The 25,343-nt window shown below is 37.1% G+C and overlaps 1 protein-coding gene across 1 annotated transcript; it reads left to right on the top strand.

Annotated features, from left to right (window-relative positions):
* Positions 1 to 21,731: 21,731 nt before the first annotated feature.
* LOC143552028 (expansin-B15-like) lies at positions 21,732 to 23,166 on the top strand. Its single transcript, XM_077042335.1, has 4 exons — positions 21,732 to 21,939; positions 22,077 to 22,189; positions 22,291 to 22,484; positions 22,585 to 23,166. Exons 1-4 carry the CDS (start codon positions 21,777 to 21,779, stop codon positions 22,910 to 22,912), a joined length of 798 nt encoding a protein of 265 aa, XP_076898450.1. The 5' UTR covers positions 21,732 to 21,776; the 3' UTR covers positions 22,913 to 23,166.
* The last annotated feature ends 2,177 nt before the right edge of the window (positions 23,167 to 25,343 follow it).

Here is a 25,343-nt window from a genome sequence, read left to right as displayed (position 1 = left end):
TAATGGATTGAGGATACTCACGACACCGGTTCCTAAGGATGACAAAACTAAGGTTCACTTAAGGAAGCTAGATCACCTCTCAGTCTCACCAACAAACCCTAACTTACACTTAGTTGATTTTAAGAACAAACCGGGAAACGAACTGTTAAAGTGCTCTAATGCCGACTCTCCTCTCGGACTCACCGACACACTACCCTAATGGATACGAAGACTACGCAACCAAGGATAAAGGAACAATTTAGTTTAACTTAAACTAGACCAACTAATCGCTCAAAAACCCAAACCCGACAAGAACCAAACCCGCTCTCGCGCGATCTTAATCCTAACAAGTAAAAGCTATGAGACGACTTTACTTCCTATTACCTCTCGGTCTCTAAGAATGTGTTCACCCGCTGATTATATTCAATTAACTTTCCCACTTACACCCTACGGTTGTACACCCCGCAAACAAACCCTAAACACCAAGTAAAGAGTCTAAACAAGCAAAAATCAATCAAAACCGATTCAATTAATTAAAGAAAGAGGTTAATGAGTATAATTAATAAATTCACAGCCAATAAACACAACCTAATTCAATATTAAACCAAACTTTTCGTTAACAATTCAAGCCATGATGATCAACAATCCATATTACTTGCTAAAACCTAACAATAATCATCTAACCTAGGTAGAACTAACAAATTTAACTGAGCATTAATTTTGGACAGCAGCTATACATCAAAGTAAACATCATATAACTCAACATAAACATAACTAAAATCATTCAAGAATCAATCTCAATCAAGCACAAGTCAATCTTCAAGTTACTTGAAGAACAATTCAAAGTAAAAGATCAAATAAACAAGTTATGGTACTTGAACAAAAACACAAAGTTTATGGAGGTATTACTCAATAATATGGCTGAGATTATTGATGTATAATGACCCTAGCTGTTGTACCAAGTTGTCTTTAACCTTCTTCTTCCTTTCCTAGACACCACAAGCTTGCAAAACACTTTTCTCCTTGGCTGCCTTCTGTCCGATCGAAACTTCTAATGGGTGTTAAGGTTTTGATTTAATTTGTTAAATGTTGTTTGTTGTTGCTCACGTGAGAACAAAACATAGCCACAAACTCAAATAAATCAACTTTGTGTCTCCCCAAAACAAGCACACATCAGCCGACCACCAAAACACCAACTCTATTGTTTTTTTTTTCCTTGGTTCCTTATTGTCCGATCAGGAGTTTAGAGGTGCTTAGGGTTTTTTCTTTTTTTAGTTAACTTGATATAATATGCATGTAAGGCTTGTAACTTGTGGGCTTGGGTCGGGCCTTGAGTTGTAGTATTCAATCTTGATCATAAAGGCCCCTATATCTTCAAAAACCGAACATTTTCTCTTAAAAACTCGTCACCTACACCAAATAATAAACTTTGTAAGATCATATAAAAACAAGCCATATTTATTATTTATTATACGATTAAGCCCTTAAAACATGATAAAAAGGTACGGAAAACAAGTGTGTTTTACAACACATCAAACATCCCCACACTTAAGACTTTTTCGTCCCTGAAAAATTAATCTACACAGGATCATAACCAAGTGAAAAACAACAAACTCTCAGATTATTAATCATTATCAAAACACAAGAAACAGCTCGACATATTGACCGCAATTGCCGATATTGTTTTCCACTTAAACCCTGCCACCCGCCAATCAAGCCCCCCTTTTGCAATAAATGTTTGAAGTCCAAAAATTAAGGCTACACCTACCCCATCTCAGACAAAGAGAGCTACAAGAACTAGAGTCGAAGCAAACTGGCTCGACAAATCACCATAAGCCAAAGACTCGTTGATGGTACTAATTAGATGCACTTGGTGAAAGTTTGATGGATGAATGGTCATGTGGGGGTCGTACGAGCTATTCCTAAATATTATTGGACTTTGTCCTAAAAATTCCTAATTTTTATTTATTGACTAAGAACCTTCGAGCCCCAATAGTGTATCCTCAGAGTCACCATCCCCAAGGTAACACGTAAACTCTAAGTCCCGTCTAGTATGTGCACTTTGGCCTCTTTTACTAACTTTAAAGAATGCTCATTTGGCATTTTACAATACATAACTTTCTTCACAAGCATTTTGCTTTTCTTGAACAACTTTTGAGAATACACAAGCAAAACTTTCAATACATACTTTTCTTCTTCTTTCTTTTTTTTTTCTCTTTTTTTTCTTTTTTTTTTCAATCTTTTATATCACCCTAAAATATATAACTATTTCTAAGCTCGTAGAAAGATGGACATGTGGTGTGTGCGGGTTTTGAGTGCATCTAAGTATAACCATCTCAAAGTTTTAGATTATGGTAATCCTCTCTAAGCATCGAAATTCGGTTTCACCGCTTTTCAAATTATTATATATATAAAAACTGCTAAAGAGGACTATCAAAGCTAGTTGGGCCTACCGACACATCCCAAATCAGATATGTGAACCATCCCTTCTTTTAATATTGTATTATATATTTCAAAAGTTCCGAGAGTTCATTAGTACATTGGTAGTAATATCATTTCCTGCTTAACGTAGAACAAAAACAATTTTCAAGGGACATTATTTTTTAAACTTTTTTTTTGTTTTTTTATATACATTTTTTTATTATTTTTTATTTTTCTTTTTTTTAATAAAACTAAGTACGAATACGAAAACAAAAACTAAGTTAAATCTTTTTTTTTCTTACAACTAAGTAAAATAAATTCACATCCCCACACTTAAAACGAATTCGTCCTCGATAAGAACAAGGAAAAGAAATAAAATAAAATAAAAATAAAACTTAAAAAAAAAAGTAAAACAGAGAATGGGTTACTCCCCTGGTTTATATGCAGAATCTTCATCAGCTGTGTATTAATCGAACGACCGTATAGCATTTCATTCGCGGCCGCAACCTCTGGAGAACCAGTTCCAAAACGCCATCATAGCTACCATGCGCATAATAATACATGTAATAACTCAAACTCGCTCGCATGTAGCGGTGTACAAAACTAAAAACAAAAACATAAGAAATAAACATATTTTTATGTTTTTTATTTTGTCAATTTTTTAATTTTTTTTATATTTTTTTCTTTAATTTTTTAATTAACAAAAATAAAATAAATAAAAGCAGATAATAAAGAAAATCATAATACAAACTCTACAACTCGGGCTACCTCCCGAGTGATACATCCAACACGTCTATGCCTCGGTGTATGAGTCAAGGTATAATACCTCGACTGTTTGATCAGCAACCGGCTCGCCTATGTAATGCTTCAACCTATGACCGTTCTCCTTAAACTTACCGCTTTTATCTTGTATCTCAATCGTGCCATACGGAAATACCTCAGTGACTATGAACGGTCCCGACCATCGGGATTTCAACTTTCCCTGGAATAACCTCAACCGGGAGTTATACAATAAGACCTTATCCCCACACTTGAACTGCTTATTACCCTTCAGCTTTCTATCATGCAGTTCCTTCGTCCGCTCCTTATATCTAAACGACTATGCATACGCATGATACCGGAGCTCCTCTAACTCGTGTAACTGGTGGAAACGATTGTCCTCTTCGGCGGATAAATCAAGATTAACCCTCTGAAGGGCCCATGAAGCGTGGTGCACCTACTCAACAGGAAGATGACAGGCCTTCCCATAAATCATCCGAAATGGTATGGAACCAGTCAGAGTCTTGTAGGCTGTACGGAAGGCCCACAAAGCGTCATCTAATTTGTCGGACCAATCCCGACGATTCGCACAAACGGTTTTCTCAAGAATACGTTTGATTCCCCGATTACTCACTTCCACCTGCCCACTAGTCTGTGGGTGGTAGGCGGTCGCAAGCCGATGGGTGACCCCATAGCGCTGCAACGCCTTCTCCATCTGCGCGTTGCAGAAGTGAGTACCCCGATCACTGATCAGGGCTTTCGGGACTCCAAAACGAGAGAAAAGATTCTTCAAAAATCTCACTACAACTCGGGCATTATTAGTGGGCAAGGCTTTGGCCTCGACCCACTTGGAAACATAATCAACAGCCACAAGTATGTACTTGTTCCCTCTGGACGACGGGAACGGGCCCATAAAATCAATACCCCAAATGTCAAAAACCTCGCATACCTGAATCGCATTTTGGGGCATCTCATTCCGGGATGAGATATTACCGACACGTTGGCATCGGTCGCAACTTTTAACGAACAAATGAGCATCTTTGAAAATCGATGGCCAATAGAATCCAGAATTAAACACCTTCTTCACCGTTGAACTCGCACCGTGGTGACCTCCTGTCGGTCCCACATGACAATCGCTCAGAATCTGCCATCCCTCCTTAGCATCTACACACCTCCTAATAAGCTGATCAGCACCGATACGGAAAAGATACGGGTTATCCCACAGTTAAAACTTAACATCAGCAAAGAATTTCTTCTTTTGCTGGTAAGGCATCTTCGGGAGGTATCCGTCAGCAAGATAGTTCGCAAGGTCAGCAAACAATGGAAAACCATCCTCCTGTGCTGTAACAAACATGAGACTCTAAGTCGGAAAATGATCGTCGATCCTGACCCCCGAATCTCCTAACTCAGCTCCTTCTAGACGTGAAAGATGATCGGCCGCCGCATTCTCAGCTCCCTTTTTATCACGGATCTCAATATCAAACTCTTGAAGCAACAGGATCCATCGGATAAGACGAGGCTTAGCATCCTGCTTGCTGAAGAGATATCGAATAGCAGCATGGTCTGTGTACATAATTGTCTTGGACAAAACCAGATAGGACCTAAATTTATCGAATGCGAACACCACAGCTAAAATCTCCTTCTTGGTGGTGGTATAGCTCTCTTGTGCGCCATTTAAGGTCCGGCTAGCATAGTAAATCGGATGGAAGTGTTTATCCTTCCGCTGTCCAAGAAATGCTCCGACTGCGAAGTCGCTCGCGTCACACATCAACTCGAATGGTAACAACCAGTCGGGAGAAACCATTATCGGGGCATTAAAGAGTTTGTCTTTTAAAAGATCAAACGCCTAGATGCACTTCTCAGAAAAACGAATGGAGTATCCTTCTCCAAAAGTTTGGTCATGGGTCTCGCGATCTTAGAAAAATCTTTGATGAACCGGTGGTAGAACCCGGCGTGACCTAGAAAACTACGTATGGATCTCACAGAGGTGGGCGGGAGAAGATTAGAAATGGTCTGGACCTTCGCTCGGTCAACCTCTATCCCCGCACTCGAAATCCGATGCCCCAGAACAATGCCCTCGCGAACCATGAAGTGACACTTCTTCCAGTTAAGGACTAGGTTGGTGTCGACGCATCGGGACATCATCCTCTCAAGATTAGACAAACAATGATCGAAGGAACTCCCAAAAACAGAAAAATCGTCCATGAACACCTCCATGGAGTCCTCGATCAAATCATGGAAAATTGCGACCATACACCTCTGGAATGTGGCCGGAGCGTTACACAGTCCGAACGGCATACGTTTGTAGGTAAACGTTCCGTAAGGGCAGGTAAAAGTGGTTTTTCTCCTGGTCATCGGGAGCTATGGGAACCTGGAAGTACCCGGAGAAACCATCTAAGAAGCAGTAGTACTGCTGACCCGCTAAACGCTCCAACATCTTATCAATGAAGGGTAAAGGAAAGTGGTCTTTCCTAGTGGCATCGTTCAGTCTGCGATAGTCGATGCAGACTCGCCATCCCGTCACGGTCCTAGTGGGAATAAGCTCGTTCCTCTCGTTGGTGACGACAGTCATGCAACCCTTTTTAGGAACCACTTGAACTGGACTCACCCAAGCACTATCGGAAATGGGGTAAATGATCCCCGCATCAAGGAATTTAATGATCTCCTTCTTCACGACCTCTTGTATTTTCGGATTAAGCCGTCGTTGCGGCTGAACAACAGTTTTGAAATTATCCTCCATGAGGATTTTATGAGTGCAAAATGAAGGGTTGATACCCTTAATGTCGATAATCTTCCATGCAATCGCCTCCTTGTGCTCTCGTAGCACCCTCAACAGCTTCTCCTTCTCGACCTCCATCAAAGCAGATGCAATGATAACCGGCAGCTTCCTCTCTTCATCTAAAAACGCATACTCAAGATGGGCAGGCAAATCCTTCAGCTCTAAGGAAGAAGGAGAACTCTCGACGGAAGGTCGGTCAATCGAATCTTCTCGTACGATTTCAGCAGACACACCAGATTCAGGGATATGCGACTCGGTGTCGTCATCCAATGACTGATTGGTCATGGAAACCATCTCAATCTCAGGAATCTCCCTATCGAGAATCTGGGTGTCGAAGGCAGATCCTCCGCAGATCTCGCTGAAAAACTCCCCAACATGTTCCATGATGGTAACGATTAAGTATAAGGAGTCATCAGCAGACTTAGGGTGTTTCAGTGACTGTCGACCGTCAAAGGTGACGATCTCATCCCCAACTCTCAAAATCAACTCACCCTCGCAGACGTCGATCAACGCCTGTGCAGTGGCAAGGAATGGTCGGCCTAAGATAAGTGGGACATTATCATCATCGTTCATGTCCAAGATGACAAAGTCCACCGGGAAGATGAACTTGTCGACACGAACTAGCATGACCACCCCTCGGGGGTATTTCACAGAATGATCAGCAAGCTGGATACTCATACAGGTAGGCATCGGCTCTCCTAGACCCAACTTGCGATACACGGAATACGGCATGAGATTAATACTGGCACCAAGATCTGCTAGCGCATGAACAACCGTATTATCACTCAAGATGCAGGGAATCGTGAAACTCCCAGGATCGGACATCTTTTCTGGTAACATCCTCTGCAAGAATGCAGAGCAACCAGCACTCAGTGGGTTGAAAGAGACTTCATCTAACTTCTCCTTATTCAAAAGAATATCCTTAAGGAACTTTGCATATTTCGGCATTTGAGTTAGTGCCTCAAGGAACGGAATGTTAAGGTGAAGTTGCTTCAGAAGATCAAGAAATTTGGAGTTCTGCTCCTCGTCGCTATCCCTGCGGACTCTCCCGGGATATGGAAGTCTAGGTTTGTAGACTCTCGGTGGTGTGCTGGGTAATGGCTGGTCCTCGGCCTGTGTTGTACTTCTTGGGCTTCGCCTCTGATGCACCTTGGCCGGTGGAGACTCCATCTGGATCTCCTCATCCACCTGCTCCTCTCCATCGACTTCAAGCTCCTGATTCTTTAGCTCACTACGTGCCCCTGCACCGCTCCTTGTCATCACAGCCTTCGCGAATGCCTTCGGATTTTGCTCAGTGTTACTCGGAAGGGTACCTGGCAACCTCTCATTTAGACGACTTGCTATCTCTCCCATCTGCCTCTCAAGATTTTGAATTGACGCCCCCTGATTTCTCATGAATGACTCGTGCTCCCGAAATTTCTCTTGGGTCTCTTTGTGACGGGAATCCTCTCGAGTCATAAGCTGTGACAGCATCTGAGTCTGTTGTGCCATCATCTCCTTTAACGTGGGCTTCTTCTCCCCACTACTCGCTCCCTCACCGGAATCCTGGAATAGACACTGACGCGGCTGGAAGCCTGAATGATTTCCGTTCCTCCAGTTGGAATTTTGATTACCTCTCCAACCCGAATTATACGAATTGAAAGAATTTGGATTTCGGTTCGGATTATTAACAAAGTCAACAGCCTCCTCCTGGAAACCTACGGGGCACTGAACGGTATCATGCCCTCCTCTACAGATCTAGCACAACTTACTCTTCACCTGCAAGTCCTTCACAATCTTTGCCAACGCCTCAACCTGTGCCGCAAGCGCAATGGTCGTGTCGACCGAATGTATGCCGCGTGATAAGGCGTCGATGGTTTTGGTTCTCTAAGAAGGTGGTCGCTGGTATCCACTCATGGCTAAACCATTAAATAAGGCAATGCACTCATCGGTATCCTTTGTCGTCAATAAGTTGCCTCCTGCAGCAGTATCAAGCATATTCTGAGTCGCGTACGTCACTCCGTTATAGAACTTTTCAACAACCGCCCAGTCCTGCAGGCCGTGGTTCGGGCATAAAGCAAGTAGATTTTTGAATCTCTCCCACGTCTCGTAGAAGCTCTCGATGTCCTCCATCTGGAAAGAATGAATCTGGTTACGCAAACGAGCGGCCTTAGCCGGAGGATCGTATTTTTCAAGGAACTGGGTCTGCATGGCGGCCCAAGTAGCAATGGTTCCCTGTGGGAGGGACTCAAGCCACAGACTCGCCTGATCAACGAGTGAGAACGGAAAGATGCGGAGTTTGATGGCTTCTTCGGATACGCCGGCAAAATGAAACGTGTCTCAAATACGTGCGATGCGAGTGAGATGAGAATGCAGGTTTTCGTGGAGCAACCCGTGAAATTGAGCAGAATGGGAAATGGTGTTCAGAACGTTCAATGGAATCTGCCAAGTCGTCTGAACTGCGATGGCTGGTGGAGCAATGCTGGATCTCGCGCCAGCGTCGACCGGACGGGCCCGGTCTGCAACTGTCCTCCTCGGTGGCGCTGCGTCGCCCATGATCTTATCCCTAATGACGGGTTCAAAAAAAATAGGAGAAGAGGATGTATTACCAACAGACGACGAAGAAGAACTGGAAGACAGCTTTGTACGACGTCTCTCACGCAACTCTCTCTCAGGTTCGGGAAATCCTTCGGCTTCTGGTGGTCCTAGAGATCGAGTACGTCGCATACAACTAATAAAATAAACAAAATAGACTAAATTAGCTAAACTATTTTAAACTAACAAACAAAGGAAATAAGAAAAACAAGTAGCAAACAAGGTAAGTCCTAACTCGACTCGTTCTCAATACGCCTCTAACCGTGTCCCTGGAAACGGCGCCAAAAACTTGATGTATGTATAATGATGTTCTCACAACTAAGCTTTAAATTTATTAAACAAGACTCCTAAAGAAACCACACAAAACCGGCAAGTGTACCGATCACTAATAGTATAGCACTAAGGAAGTCCGAGTATCGAACACAAGGACACTTGAAAACGTTAATGATACTTAACCCTAACCAAGACTCACCTAAGAATATTTAAATGATTTTTAATATAATTAACTACTTAACCTAACTTACTTTAACTAAATTAATTAACTAGACTTAACTTAACTTAACTAAATTCTTAACAAAACTTGGAAACTTGACTGCAGTTGGAGAAAACGTCTACCTAGGTAAGAATCATATTGAAGGTATAATAAGATACTGGATTGAAGATACTCACGACACCGGTTCCTATGGATGACACAACTAAGGTTCACTCAAGGAAGCTAGATCACCTCTCGGTCTCACCACCAAAACCCTAACTTACACTTAGTTGATTTTAAGAACAAACCGGGAAACGAACTTTTAAAGTGCTCTAATGTCGATTCTCCTCTCGGACTCACCGACACACTACCCTAATGGAGACGAATACTACGCAACCAAGGATAGAGGAACAATTTAGTTTAACTTAAACTAGACCAACTAATCGCTCAAAAACCCAAACCCGACAAGAACCAAACCCGCTCTCGCGCGATCTTAATCCTAACAAGTAAAAGCTATGAGACGACTTTACTTCCTATCACCTCTCGTTCTCTAAGAAGGTGTTCACCCGCTGATTATATTCAATTAACTAACCCACGTACACCCTACGGTTGTACACCCCGCAAACAAACCCTAAACACCAAGTAAAGAGTCTAAACAAGCAAAAATCAATCAAACCGATTCAATTAATTAAAGCAAGAGGTTAATGAGTATAATTAATAAATTCACAGCCAATAAACACAACCTAATTCAATATTAAACCAAACTTTTCATTAACAATTCAAGCCATGATGATCAACAAACCATATTACTTGCTAAAACCTAACAATAATCATCTAACCTAGGTAGAACTAACAAATTTAGCCGAGCATTAATTTTGGACAGCAGCTATATATCAAAGTAAACATCATATGACTCAATATAAACATAATTAAAATCATTCAAAAATCAATTTCAATCAAGCACAAGTCAATCTTCAAGTTACTTGAAGAACAATTCAAAGTAAAAGATCAAATAAACAAGTTATGGTACTTGAACAAAAACACAAAGTTTATGGAGGTATTACTCAATAATATGGCTGAGATTATTGATGTATAATGACCCTAGCTGTTGTACCAAGTTGTCTTTAACCTTCTTCTTCCTTTCCTAGACACCACAAGCTTGCAAAACACCTTTCTCCTTGGCTACCTTTTGTCCGATCGGAAATTCTAATGGGTGTTAAGGTTTTGATTTAATTTGTTAAATGTTGTTTGTTGTTGCTCACGTGAGAACAAAACATAGCCACAAACTCAAATAAATCAACTTTGTGTCTCCCAAAAACAAGCACACATCAGCCGACCACCAAAACACCAATTCTATTGTTTTTTTTTTCCTTGGTTCCTTACAGTCCGATCGGGAGTTTAAAGGTGCTTAGGGTTTTTTCTTTTTTTAATTAACTTGATATAATATGCATGTAAGGCTTGTAACTTGTGGGCTTGGGTTGGGCTTGAGTTGTAGTATTTAATCTTGATCATAAAGGCCCCTATATCTTCAAAAACCGAACCTTTTCTCTTTTAAAACTCATCACCTACACTAAATAATAAACTTTGTAAGATCATATTAAAACAAGCCATAATTATTATTTATTATACGATTAAGCCCTTAAAAAATGATAAAAATATACGGAAAACAAGTGTGTTTTACAACACATCATTATGTCAAAAAGCTTATTTTCTTATTCGTCCGATTCTTGTGTGTCCACACATCCACCTCAGCATCCTCATCTCTTCTACCTTTATCTTTCATGATTGAGTCACCTTGATGGCCCAACAATCAGCTCCATATAACATAGTTGGTATAACTACCACGTACCCAATAAAATATTCCTTTTAATGTTGTAGGAAACCTTTTGTCAGATGAAGTGCTAAAATTAGTTATATAATTTATTAACTAAAATATGCTAATCTAGACATTAAGTAATAATTCAAGACTCTTAACTGAACTAAAACTACTAACTGCAAGTGAACCAGTCGACTCTAGTACAGCTACGTAAGTCTGGATATCGAACCCACAGACTCTTTTAATTACGTAAACTAGCTAAATTAGACTCAACTACAGACACGAGTTTTTATTTATTCTTAAAAGGGGGGTTTTACTAAAAAGCTAAATTTATACTAATTAAAACTAACTAATAAAACTAGACACGATTTAACTTCGGATTTGGACTTAATTCAATCAATGACTAGTAACCACATAGGCTAGAATCCCTAGTGCATCAATTATCAAATTGTAGGAAAATGCTAAGTTATGGAACTGAGATCGTAAACTATTCACTTAAGGGAAAACTGAACATGACCCTCGACCTTTCTCAAGGAGACACCTATGGAACCCTGATAAGCTATTAAAATGGCCGGTTTAATTAAACTCTCTTACGATCGCTAATTTATTTTATGACAAGTGCCTTTATACGAAATTCTACCTTACAGCGCGGAAATCAAAGGTAGTTTAATGAACTCACTCGACTCGATAGACAAAGCTGATAAAACAAACCTACACAGACTTCTTACAGAGAACTAAATCTAGAAACTTAACCAACCAAGACCTATCATATAATCTATCACCTCACAGTTATTTAGATTAACAACACACTTAGATCTAATTGATTAAACTTCTTGCTTAAGCATAAACCATAAACGTAAATAAAATCCAAACCAAAATCCAAATCAGCAAAAGTATATCATAAGCATAAGCGGTCTAAGGGTTTAGCCAACAATCATACTTAAGAACAAAAGAAAATAAATAGATTCGAATGATAAATTCATGATGAAAACAATAAATTCAAACCGAATAATAATATTGTTTGGATGAGTAGGTGTTAAACTCCAACGTTCTCTGCTCGAACCAACAACTTTCTCTTCCTTGTGACGTTTCAAAAACCTCCAATAATAGTATTAAGCGGTCGTCCGACTTTTTGTTTTCGTCCCTTGCGTAGGGTTCTTTTCCCCAATCAGCCTATCTCTAATAAAATTAATTGCCTTCACATTATATAATCTGACCTTCTTATGGCACCGACTTCCCCACTCAAATTTATGAGCCTAAATCCTCTTATTGGACTATTAGACCATGTGTAGTCATAAAGCTCCACTACTAGGGGTTATGCGCCACGTGGCGCCCAGTCATTATTAATTTTATTTGTTTTTTTAAATACTAAATCATTTAAATAAATTAACATAAAATTAAAAATTACATTAAACTTCCAAATAAAAAATACATTAAACTAAAATAAAAAAAATACATCAAATTAAAAATAAAAAAACATAAATAATACTAATAAACCTAAAACTCATTTATATTTTTCTAAAATTTTCGCTCGTCGAATGGCTTTTAGAGATTGGACTATCGGGTCGTCTTCGGATAGCTCGTTTGATAAAATTTCGATGTCTTTGTCCATCTCATTCCTTCGAAGTAGGTCGACGGCGTCCAAATTTACTTGAATTCGTTGGGTTCCAAGTTGGTGTAAATCTTGGAGTCGAGAGTTCATTAATTGGAATTGGCTTTCCAATTCGGGATTCGAACCCGTTGTCGACGACGAACCGGACCTTTTCCCCTTTCCTTTGCCTTTGGTTCTTCTACCCCCCGGCCGAGGCATGTCGGTGGTATTCACGGGGTCATTATCGCTTAAGTTGAAGTTTCGAGCGTCGGAACGGGGCGTGTCTGGATCAACCGAAGACGATGTTTTAGACTTTTTTTTAGTCGGGCCACCGTCGGCTTCGGCTTCGGCATCCAACACCAAGCCCCATTTTGGGTGAAACCTCAATAGGTCTTTCCAAATGCCAAAGTAGTTGAAGGTCCCGCCGACCTTATGTTGAAACTCAACCAACGCGTTATCCATGACTTCCGTGTCCGAGACACCGCTACTCCTAGTTCGACTCATCCGAGAGAAAACCGTATGGAAAGCCATGCATATGGTGTTTATGTCGCCCCATTTCGACAGTAACGAATCTTTTTCTCGACGCGAGTCCCCGCCAAGGTTGTGAAACCTCTCTATAATTTTGTGCCAAAATACCCCCGTTTTTTGATAGTTCGCTAAAAAAATAAAAACGTTACAAGTTTAATGTTTGTTATAAGAAATTTAAAAAAATATATATGCATTTTAAAAACCTACCGCATTTGGCATCTTCCGATATCTGGTACCAAGCACGAGCACATAGTACACACTCGTCGGGACTCCACTAGATCACCGTCTTTCTAACCCGAGGTTCGCCGTCGGGCTTCTTTGCGTGTTTTTTCGATTGTCCGCGTTGGCTCGAACCGCCTACGGTCTCCGGGCCGGGTTGTGTCTCCAGCACGAACTCGACCTCGGGTTGGGTCTCCAGGGCGGGTTGGGAACCCGAACCCGCAAAAATGTTTGTCATTGGGTTTTGGAAACCGGGCACCGCATTTGGCATAGAGTTTTGTAGAAGTGCAAAGTACGCGGCCATTTGCGGGTCATACATTTGCGGGACGGGTACGGTTGGCGTCGGGGCGGTAGATTGGTTCGGTTGTGGATTTTGGTTGGCTTGACGGGCATATTGACCGAAACCGAGAATATTTTGGTTGTTGTTTGGAAACATGATGGTAGAAATATTAGTGTAAAAGATATAAATATTTGTGTAAATTGGTATAGATTGGAAGGAATGTGTTAAAAAATATGAGTTTGGTTTGTTTATATAGTATAAATATAATTAATATAATTTTTTTTAAACCCCAACGGCTCCAAGGCCAACGGCTCCAAGACCAACGACTTTTTTTTGGATCTGCGTGCCACTCACCGCGTTTTAGATACAACGCACAAAAAAAACCAACATAACGCAGGGGGCGGTGTACCCCCCGCATTTTCACAAAGACGTTGGCCACTACACCTGGTCTTAGTTATCAAAACCCATGTAAAGCCCAGTTAATTGGTTGAGCATCGGTTTTCATATATGCTTTGCCTCACATGCTTCTTTTTTTTAACTTTTCATATGGTTCTTTGCTACTTCCATCTCTATTTATTAAACTCATAGTCTTTTGGTTTATTTTGTATCCTGAGACAGTGAGACATGAAATATTATCCATTATAATTAGTGTTATATCTTTTCTTTTTGTTTTGATATTAATTACGTATAGCAACAATCATACAAATGGATTGACATTTAAATTATTTAATATCTACAAATAAAGAAAACAAACTGATTATATATAATATAACTAAGAATAAGAATAAACGATAAGGCAGTTTTTAATTCTTTAGGTAATATGTTTTCACTTCTCTGTTTCAACTTTAATATACATATTTAATTCTAGCTTGTTGTCTCATGAAACCAATAAAGTCTAAATATAAGCCATTAACGAGTATAATAAATTAAATCTAGATGAAAAATGTAGGATATTTATATAATAATATGTATATTTTAGACCATATCATCATACAACATTCGTAAGGCTTCTCTTCACTTACACCAATCTCGCAGCTGAACACGATGAACTACATGACTGTCAATATCCTTGTCACTCTAGATAAACAATCATAAATACTTGAACCGGATTATATGTGGACCAACTACGCCTTCAATACTATTTGGCCCCGCAACGCTTACACCACTAAAGTTACAATAAAGGTACTCGGTTTTACAATGGCATATCTTTAAACATTTGTGCTCTAATGTTTTTTGCCATCCTCTAGTCTCATTCAGCCTCATTTTACACTCCGCTACTAACACAATATCATCGGCAAAAAGCATGCACCAAGAGAGTGCCTCCTGGATTGATTTTGACAACTCATTTAATACTAACGCAAACAAAAACGAGTCATCACGAATCCTTGCTGAAGGCTCACCTCTAGCGGGAAAAAGTTTGTATCCCCCACCGGCAATCAAATGCTTGTTTTAGAACTAGCATACGTATCCCTAATAGCACCTATGAACCTGTTAGGAATCCCTCTATTCTCAAGACTATCCAAAATGACTCGTTCTTACACACTATTTTGTGTGTTTTCAAGGTCAATAAACAATATATGCAAACTTTGCTTCTTCTCTTTATACATAACACATTTAAAGTTTATGGTTTGAATTATTACATAAAAGTATAATTTGTAAATTAAATTATGTTCATCATACCTTAGTTAAAACCTTAATATAACATTATAATCTGGTTTGAATGTTGTAATTCTTCCATGGGCAAAAATTATATGATGTGGAAAAGCAAACCAATATGCTCCATCAATAATGTTATCATTTCACTGCATTAATTAAAAAGAAAAGGCAGAAAGAAAAGACAAGAAAACAAATAATATGATCCAATGTAACACATGCTATCATAACTGAATTAATGTAAGTATGTAACCACAACAATCATTACAATTAGTGCCTGGTTACAGGTCCCTCACACAAACACACAATATGCTATGTTTATTGATTACTAACGACCATAGAAAACTAATCCTACCATTTCATAAATCAAAATACTGATAAATGAATATTCAGGTACCATATATTAAATTAAGTGTGGCCTGCCCTTCTGGATATTTTTTTTACACCTGTGAACGATATTTTTTTTACACTTTTTCAAACGGGCTGGTTTGGTTTTCCGCAAACCTAAATAAACGGTTTGGTTTAAAAACCATCCGATATAAAAGCAGACTCGACCATTCAAAATATGACACTAAATATGTAAAAAAAATAATAAATACTATCTTAATCACTTAAACTTGTCTTTTTTTATCTTAAAATCAATTACATAGTATCTGAATCAACCCAACTCTTATACGTGTTCCTCATCGATTTGATTTCAGTCATCTTTTAGTTATGTTCTTACAGTATGTTGTTAATCATCTTGACACAATAAGCCTGGACCCTAAAACCAAACCGTTAATAATGATTTGGTTTGGTTTGATTTTCAACGATTTGGTTTACAATCAATTGTTCCTCGTTTTGATTTTGGTTACTTTTTTAATTGTATTATTGTGATATATACTTTTTTATTCACTTTTCAACCATTTGTTTTTGTTCACAATGATCAAAAATAGTTATTACTTATAGCTTAAAGCAGTTAGATGCTTAGATATAACGAAACCAAATAATCATATTTTATGTATTTTTTAAACATGATGTATGTGACCAATTCAACAATCCCCTTAAAATCCGGTAATTCTACAATCTACGCATCAAAATTCCCAACTGACTGGACTTAATCTCCAAGGTCCACCATTTCTTACACTTTGTATTTAATCCATTTCTGTCGATAGATTTTGGTTTAATTATTGATAAATAATGCATATTATAACTAGTATTTTTTTTAATTAATAAAGCAAGGGGTTGGGTATTATTTCTGCCGACTCACAATAAATCTATGAAGATTTAAAATATAAATATTTAATTCAAAAGAAGTGAGCAAAAAAAGATTCGGTGGGTGAAATCTCTTTCTCAGTGATTTATTAATTAAATAATTGAATGTATACGCGAAATCCAAACAAATTTCACATCAAAAACATTTTTTTCAATAAAAGGTAATTATTAATATCATAATCAAAAAGATATGATTATAAAAGGGACAAAATGTCATATACGTTGAGACTAAAATCAACGACCAATAACCACCATTAACGGCAGGAACATGGGAGGATATTTAATTTCATTTTAATATAATATGATACTTTAATTGCATGACCGTTTTAACTAAAATATTATTTATCCTTACTTTTTGTCATGAAAGTCCAAAGAATGAAATTCTTGCAAGGGCGGCAAGTAATGTTTAACGAAGTAACTTATGAAGGTGGTCAGGGTCGTTTGTTCAGCTTGGCCAAGTAGGCCTTGGTTGAATGAATAGTTTGAGTGAATGTAAACCACCCTTACCTTAATACTTCAAATCGAGTTGTGTTTTATAAAATAGTTATTTACTTCTCTTTAAATTATTGATTTGATTGTTGTAAATATTTATAAGCATCGGTCTAGAAAAGTTCATTTTAAAACGGTTAAATGGGGTTTACATAACGGTTTGAAAACCGTTTTAAACGTCGCGTTGCAAAATGTATTTAAAATGGTTTACAAACCGGTGTAAAATGGTATCTATAAACAACATTTAAAAATGATGTAAAATGGTACACAAAAATAACGCTTCAAAAACTAGTGTAAAATGGTATACAAAAATAACGCTTCTTTGCAGTAAAAAAATACTGTAAGATTGTTGTAAATTATATTAAAAAGCAACGCTTCTTTGATTATATAAAAACAACGCTTCTACACATTTGATTTTTTGTAATTAAATTTATATTTCCAGTAACCAACACATTGTAATAACCAAAAGCCTCAGTTTATATATATAAATCATCTTATCATCTTACATTTATACAAAACTAGTTTGACCTATATATAAAATCTAACCAAATATGCGTACAATATTATTTCTACTTCCCTGCATTTGTTCAAAATGTTTTCAGGATAACGACCTTAAAATCTTCAAAATCGCATATGTATATCTTCAACAGTTTGAGCAAGAAACCTTACTTCCTTCCCTTCTTCTAGTAACACTATGTAGGTATGAGATCGGGACCGTACCCGTACTTATACCCGTACCTGTACCCAAAAGTACCCGTACCTCAATTTCTATATAAAAACAAGAGATACAGTTAATACATGTTATTTAATTATATACACATACATGAAATAAAAATATACGAATACACAATATAAACTGAGAATGAATTTATTCAACTATTATATATTATGTTTTGAAAATATCGCTTGAAAGTTAAGAAATAAGTGTTGGAAACATAATAAAAGTCTCTACAAATTCTAAACGGGTACCATTACCCGTAATACCCGTACTTGTACCCGTACCTATACCCGAAAGTACCCGTACCTATAATCAGTAAATTTGCGTACCCATAACCGTACCCAATAGACACGTAAAGGTACAGGTACGGGTAAAAGTACGGGTACGGGTATTTAGGAAAAAAAGTTCATCCCTAACACTATGTCCATTTTCAGTCCATCTAAAAATAAAAACAACACATATCAATTCCACCAAACTTAAGAAAATTAGAATATCCATCAAAATAAAGAAACCTTTAAATGAATCACTTAGCCGATTACGTGAGATTACGACTTTATTAAATTAGGATTTGGTTCAAGCATTATATCAAACAGTTAGTGTGAATTATAAGTTATATTAAAACAAATAATGTTGATCACTAACATCTCATTTACATAGTGTAACAATATATAATCCTCATTTAAGCTATTTATCAAAAACTTGGTATGCATTATGTTTTCCTTTAATTTTATGCTTCTTTCATTCTCAAATAACCCCAAAACAATATACCACTCTCTTTTCTTTAATATTAATTATCCAAGCGAATAAAACTTCAAAAAGTGAAGGAACGATATACACACCTAAAGTGAATTGTTACAGAAAAAGCTTCTTCCTTTAATCACGGAACGGATATGTAACTACGTAACTAAATCAGAGACATCAAACAATCAACAAGCTCACCATTGATGTGCTAAAAACAGTCAATTAAATATCAACTAAATTAAACAAGTAATAAAAACTAGACCTAAGACTCAACTACACAAAACACCGGCAAGTGAACCGGTCAATTGTACTAAAGCTAAGTAAGTCCGGAATATTGAACCCACAGGACTCTATAAATTACGTTAAATAACTAATTAGACTCGATTTACGACACGACAATTTATTATTAATTTTTAAAGGGGGATTTTAAACTAATTTTAAACTAATATTAAACTAAGAAAGTAAATAAACAAGCAAACGAGAAACAAGCAATTAAACACAAGATTGAAACCAATAAGAAAAGGAAACTACCTAGGTAAAAATCCCATGTATCAACAATCATCAAGCAATGGACAAATAACATGATTATGGAAACTGATTTCTAAACATATTTATCTAATAAACCCTAAAGACCTTTGACTGAATCAAATGAAATCCCAAAGTACAATTATTAGATTATTAAGCAATTAGTATTATTGATTTTCGCAAAGTCATCAATTAGGGTTAATTAATAGTATCTAAAGCAAGCAATCTTACGAAATACAAAACTCTAGATAACTTGATAAGCTAACATGACATCATGAACATGGATCAACACAATAAGCAAGAATATTGTCACTACTATCCTAGCATGCAATTGACCAAGACACATGAACAACTCCTCACCTTACAGCTTTTGGAATTTAGCAAAACATTTAAAACCCTAACTAACTATCAACAAGCTTCTATGATCTAATGGGCCCATTTAATACAATAATCAAAACACCAAGTAATGATTTAAACATAAACCCTAAATCTAAAGAACACAATCAAAAGATAAAAGATCTATGTGAGCAATAGTTACTAATCAATCAAGATAATAAATACTTATACGCATCATGAAAACAAAACCAAGTCTTTACTATTAAATAACGAAATCCATAATCAAACAATTATCCAAAGCAAGAATCAAGTCTCAAACATGTTCATCAAACCTAAGTAGACATGAAGTCTAGCCTAGCATCTTAAAGTCTAAATCAAACAAAACAAATAATAATGAAAACATGGTGAAACAATGAAGAAAGAAAGATTAAAGGCGATAAAACCCGTATTCTTCGATCTTAAACGTCTAGCTTTTCACCGGATGTTCTCTTGCCTTCAAAATCACCACAAGACTCATAAGATGGCTCCAAAAACTCTCTAATTCGGCTGGTGTCAGGTTCTCCTTAGGTTTTAAGTTAAAGATTTTTAAATAGTGATTTAGGCTTTAAAAACCCGTCCATACGTCAGAATCTTCCAGAAAAAGGTGCTCGTCGCGCCACGCGACCAGATAAAGGAGTTTGGCCGCATTACGTGGCGACACAATATATCCCCGTCGCGTCACGCGACGAGGTTCCTTCTCCTGGTCGCGTTACGCGACCAAGTCCCTCTAGTCCGGTTCTTCTACTGGTTCATTCCGGTTCAACCCTCATTTGTCCTGGTTCTTCGTTTTAACTCGTTTAAACTCCTTCTTGATTGTTTATCGCACCAGAGACCTACAAAACTTCATTTAGTTAGTGATATATCAATTCTAAGAGAAAATGAATCATAAATCATCGAATACGGTATAAAATTATCATGGGAAACATATATAAATAAATGTATATCAACCATAACGATGACCTTAGACATGTGCAATATTCCAATCAGTAAACATAAGCATAGAATAAACAAATCTTTACTGAACTTATATAAAGTAAACTTAGATCTACAACTTTAATATAACAAAATCAAGCGTCGTAAACCCTAACTAGTATTATAAATACAATCAACGAAGTATACCTCATTTTAAATAAATTTCGATAAACGCGTATGGAATTTGAAGAGTAAATTGAAAAAGATAGTGTATTTGAGAAAGCCATATTTAGAGGTTAAAGAGGGAAGATAAAACTAATGAAAATTTTCAAATGAGGAAAATTAAAACACTATGCATAGGTGGGAGGGAACCTCAATATCTTACACAACGTTAGTTTTCAATAAACAACGTTATTTATTATATTATTCAATAGTGGGAGGAACCTCAAAACTTTAAATAACGCTAGCGTTCAATAAACAAAGCTACTTTACAGTAAGTTCAATAAACAACACTACTTTTCTTCTTATCTACAACAGTGAGATAATCGTAAAACTTTATACAACACTAGTTTTCAATAAACAACACTACTTTTTAATAAGATCAATAAACAACGTTAGTTTCTTCTTATTTACAACAATATTCAGTTATGGAGGAAACCTCAACATTTTAACAACGCTAGTTATCAATAAGTTCAATAAACAACGCTAGTTTCTTCTTATTACAATGGGTTTAGAAAATTGTTCTTTTTAGAATGGTAGATTACATCTTATTCAACGGTTGACCTTCATACCGTTTTAAAACATTTTTATAACCGGCGTTAATAGAGGTTTTTGTATTAGTGATGGCATGAAAATGGGTTTGTTCATCTTTTGAACCGACTAACCCAAAACCTCAAAACATTTGTGATGGTTGTTAGGGATGGGGGTACATTTGGTTGTATTACAAATAAAATCACACCTATAACCGATAATCTGGTCTCTAAATTTTTATAACTGATAAGTTTGGATAATCACCTCGCGAATGGTTAAGTATCAACTTTGGAGTAGATGGTGTCGACTTAAAATCAACTAAAAATACATCTTTAGTTGTGATTGTCACGAGCCTAATGCTAAATTAGAACTGTTATTTACCAATATGATATAGTTATAATTATTTATAACCAATTCTCAATAAAAAAATGCAATTCAAAATCTAAAATTTAGTTTCATGTAACTTTAGTGGTGTAAACCTACCCATTGATACAACAATAACTTCAAAATTCCGTACCGATTTACACATAAATTCAAAGCTTCTTTGTCATATGTACAATTGTACAAAACTTCATAATCCTTGAGACGTATGTCTCATTTTGTAATTTGATTGGATGTACTCTTTCTTCAAATTTCAAAAATAAATTGGATAAACAAGTTTGCTCAAGAAATAAATGGTATTTTTCTCATTTTCCTTCTCTCAAGAAAAAACAAAAAAATGACTAGTTGCTCATGTTCTTTCTAGTGGCAACTTTATTTATAAAGTTAAAAAAACAGTTACGCCAATTTAAATAATATGACCCAAACATGACAAATTGAACATGGCAAACGTGGACTTGAAAGCAACAATGCTCATAAAATCCTCTATAAAAACCGTACTTTTGAACCCCTAAAACAAGCAAGAAGAATTAGGTACACTTGTGGCATAGCAACAAGTAACAATGGCTACCAATTCTTCTCTTCTTCTCTTCTTTTGTCTTCTATCCTTTTTCACATTATCATTCGCGATAAGACCAAATCACTTCAACTTAACGACTGTCGCCACCCACTGGTCCTCGGCTGTCGCCACCTGGTATGGCAGTCCCGATGGTGCTGGAAGTGATGGTAAGCATACCGCACAATAAACATGAATTTAATATCAAGGAATTCGACGTCGTAATTTAGATAAAAAAAAATCTTACTTTTCATATGTACCCTTAATAAAATTTTAATGCAAGATTAATTTTGTAACAACAATGCAGGAGGTTCATGTGGGTATGGAAATTCAGTGTCACAAGCACCATTTTCTTCCATGGTAACAGGAATAGGTCCATCGCTTTACAACGCAGGAAAAGAATGTGGGGCTTGTTATGAGGTACCCTAGTGGACCCCACACTTTACAATTTTTTTAATATATTTTTATTATCACTTGAAACGTGTTTATTTACTTGCTTTAGTTGTATCATATCATCGTAGGTGAAATGCACTAGACACCCATCATGCTCGCGCAAGCCAGCTCGGGTTGTCATCACCGATTTTTGCCCGGGAGGTCCATGCGCCTCGGATCATGCACATTTTGATCTTAGCGGGACGGCGTTCGGTGCCATGGCAAAACCAGGCCAAGAAAAACATTTACGTGACGCGGGAATTTTACAAATCCGATTTGCGCGGTAATTATTACTTTACTACCCTTTTAAAAACCATTGATAGTTTTTAATAATAATGTTCACTATGAAAATTTACCAGCATTTATTTAATGTTGTTCTATAGGGTCAAATGTGATTATTCACACACAAACCTAGTGTTCCACGTAGACCAGGGTTCGAACCCTAACTACTTTGCAGTGGTTATCGAGTTCGAAGAAGGGGACGGGGACTTAGCTGGGGTGAGTTTGAAAGAACAAAACAGTGGCAAATGGTTGAAAATGGTGCAATCGTGGGGTGCGGTTTGGAAAGTGGATCCCGGGAGGGAGCTACACCCGCCATTTTCGTTACGACTGATATCGCAATATTCCGAGCAAGTTCTCGTGGCTAAAAATGTGATTCCTAGTGGATGGACGCCTGGTGCAACATATAGATCTTTGGTGAACTACAATTAAAATGGTTGCATATTGAGTAATATTTATTTATATGGTTTTGGGTGTTATTAGTGTGAAAGAAGAGGTGATATAAGAAGAGTCAAACATCTGTTTTCACATCAGTTGTGAACAACAGTTGACCGCTAAGTCGCCCTTTTTTATATTAAAGAACTTTAAATATGTTGTGTTTTTGGTTTGCTAAAATGGCATCAAGTATTACAAAATACTTAGATGGATAGGTTTGAGTATTTCTAAAAAATGTATTGTATTGTGTTTGTGTTTCTCAATAAAAATAAATAAGGTTATTAGTTCTACTACGGCTTGATTGTTTTAAACTAGTTATTTACCCGGCGCGTTGTGCCGGGCAGGTTAGTAAACCTTGGACCGTGGTAAGACCCAAGTGTTGTCGGCCCAAGCATTGAGACAGTAATTCGATGCGAATTTGATCGGTTTCGGTAACATGTGTTATTGTACCGAAATTAAAACCAAGTATAAAACAAAAAGTTTAAAAGTTGAGGTGGACCAATAGGGTACGTCGATCGGTAAAACACGAGCATTGGCAAACGGCAATCGTTGTCGATCCCGAAACTAAAACAGAAAAAACACAAAAAAAATTGTCGTCCGTTCAGTTTTCATACATTCGTTACGATAACTGTACTAAAGAAACAAAAACTAACCTTGTGAACCAGTTCGGTGCCGCTAAGTGGCCCAATAAAGCACTTGCGGCACCAAACTTTCTATTTGTTATATATAATAACTAGGTTAAATACCCGTGTATACACGGGTCGGATAAACTATATTAACAAAAGAATAACACAACGTGAAATACTTATACTAATTTGGTATTAGATGAATGAATATGGATATGTATTACAACGTTAAATAAAATAAAATTTTCATAAAATAAAAAAAGAAAAGAAAATTAGATGGTAAATTTTCATTAATCTCTAAAAATTTCTTCATATATAACATTTTTGTAGTTACCCTCTTCATTGAATATTAGAAGATTGACTCCATCTCTAGTATTAATTAGGGGTGTGCAAGAAACAAAAAAAAAACACGATCCGAAACCTAATAATCCAAACCAAACAAAAAATGACGGTTTGTTTAATGTTTTTTGTAAAAACCGCACTCACAGTTCGGTTTTGGTTTTGTATGTAAAAAAACCGAAAAACCCAAACTAAACCGAATTCCTAAACATTTGTTTTTTTATATTTTATATTAAGTCATTTATTAGAATTTAATAAATATTTAACTCCAATATTTTCGATCAAATGTATGATAGTCTATTATTTTACAATTAACAAAATTATTTATACCTAAATTTATTTTTTTTTGCCAACTTTTTAAGGCCTAAAATTTTCAAGCTCAAATGTTGTAAGGCCCCGTTACCGGTAGCCCTACTTTCGTGTTGGATTTACTCATAAACGCAGTTCTAAATATCAGAGTTAATTAAAACATTCGCGGAATATAAAAGCTTTCATAAAACATTTCATAACAAAACACGTCTTGTCTTAAAACATCATTTTGTCTTTCAAAATAAACGAAACATTAAACTTAAACGTCTTGAGTCTTCCGATGCCAGCCTCTTATTCGGTGCCACGTGTCTCCTCAAGCGAGCTGCCTCATCCTACTCACATGCGTGCATACTAAAAGTCAGCTACGCTGAGTGAGTTCTAGTTAATCACATAATCATACAATACCTTCTTACATTTCATACTTAACCTCTTAACTTTCTTTGATACACACATAAGTGCATATAGTTTCATTCTTACTTTCATACTTTCTTTACATACATAATCATACGTTTTAAAGAGCCTTTCGCCCTATAACCTCACAGATATTATAAGGGTCTGGTCCCTAACATCACAGATATTATAAGGGTCTGGTCCCTAACATCACAGATATTAAAAGGGTCTGGTCCCTAACATCACATATATTATTAGGGTCTGGTCCCTCTTCGTTACCATACAACCATGCCTTTCCTTTATTTATTAACTTTGTCGCATTCATACATATGAGCAAATACATTATACTTACCTTATACGTAACACTACAACCTGACAGTACGTGCAATATCCGAAGATCGTTCACGTACTGACAAGCAATCATTCATACATTTCACATCATTCATATAAGGCATACACTTATCACTTAGGATAAGTGTATTAATAAACATATCGAGTATGCACACAGCCCCGAAAACATAACACAGAAGTGGGGCTAGAAACTCACCTGAATGCGGTTACGTTCACCGTTAATCGTAATCCCTTTCTTCAGTTGTGCACGGCTGACTGTATAACAAGTATACGTATCAATTAACTATCACTACTCATATCATCTTTCTAGTCTTAACTAGTACCCACAACGAACGGGGGTCCGGGGGTAGCGCCCCTGGCAGCGGGGTCTAGGGGCGGCAGCCCCTAGCAGGGTCCAAGGGGCAAAGCCCCTG

This window comes from Bidens hawaiensis, unplaced genomic scaffold (assembly GCF_021521415.1).
Source record: "Bidens hawaiensis isolate Kalapana, Puna unplaced genomic scaffold, B.hawaiensis_p1.1 tig00016756_1, whole genome shotgun sequence".
Taxonomy (NCBI): domain Eukaryota; kingdom Viridiplantae; phylum Streptophyta; class Magnoliopsida; order Asterales; family Asteraceae; genus Bidens; species Bidens hawaiensis.
The sequence above is the reverse complement of the archived record's forward strand: the minus strand, read 5'-3'. Positions and strand labels throughout refer to the sequence as shown.

What these genes read in the sequence shown, in the direction of transcription:
- LOC143552028 (XM_077042335.1), top strand. Translation starts at nt 21,777, where the DNA reads ATGGCTACCAATTCTTCTCTTCTTCTCTTCTTTTGTCTTCTATCCTTT. An exon ending in AATGTGGGGCTTGTTATGAG is followed by an intron (nt 22,190 to 22,290) that starts GTACCCTAGTGG and finishes ATATCATCGTAG; the next exon opens with GTGAAATGCACTAGACACCC. An exon ending in TTACAAATCCGATTTGCGCG is followed by an intron (nt 22,485 to 22,584) that starts GTAATTATTACT and finishes GTTGTTCTATAG; the next exon opens with GGTCAAATGTGATTATTCAC.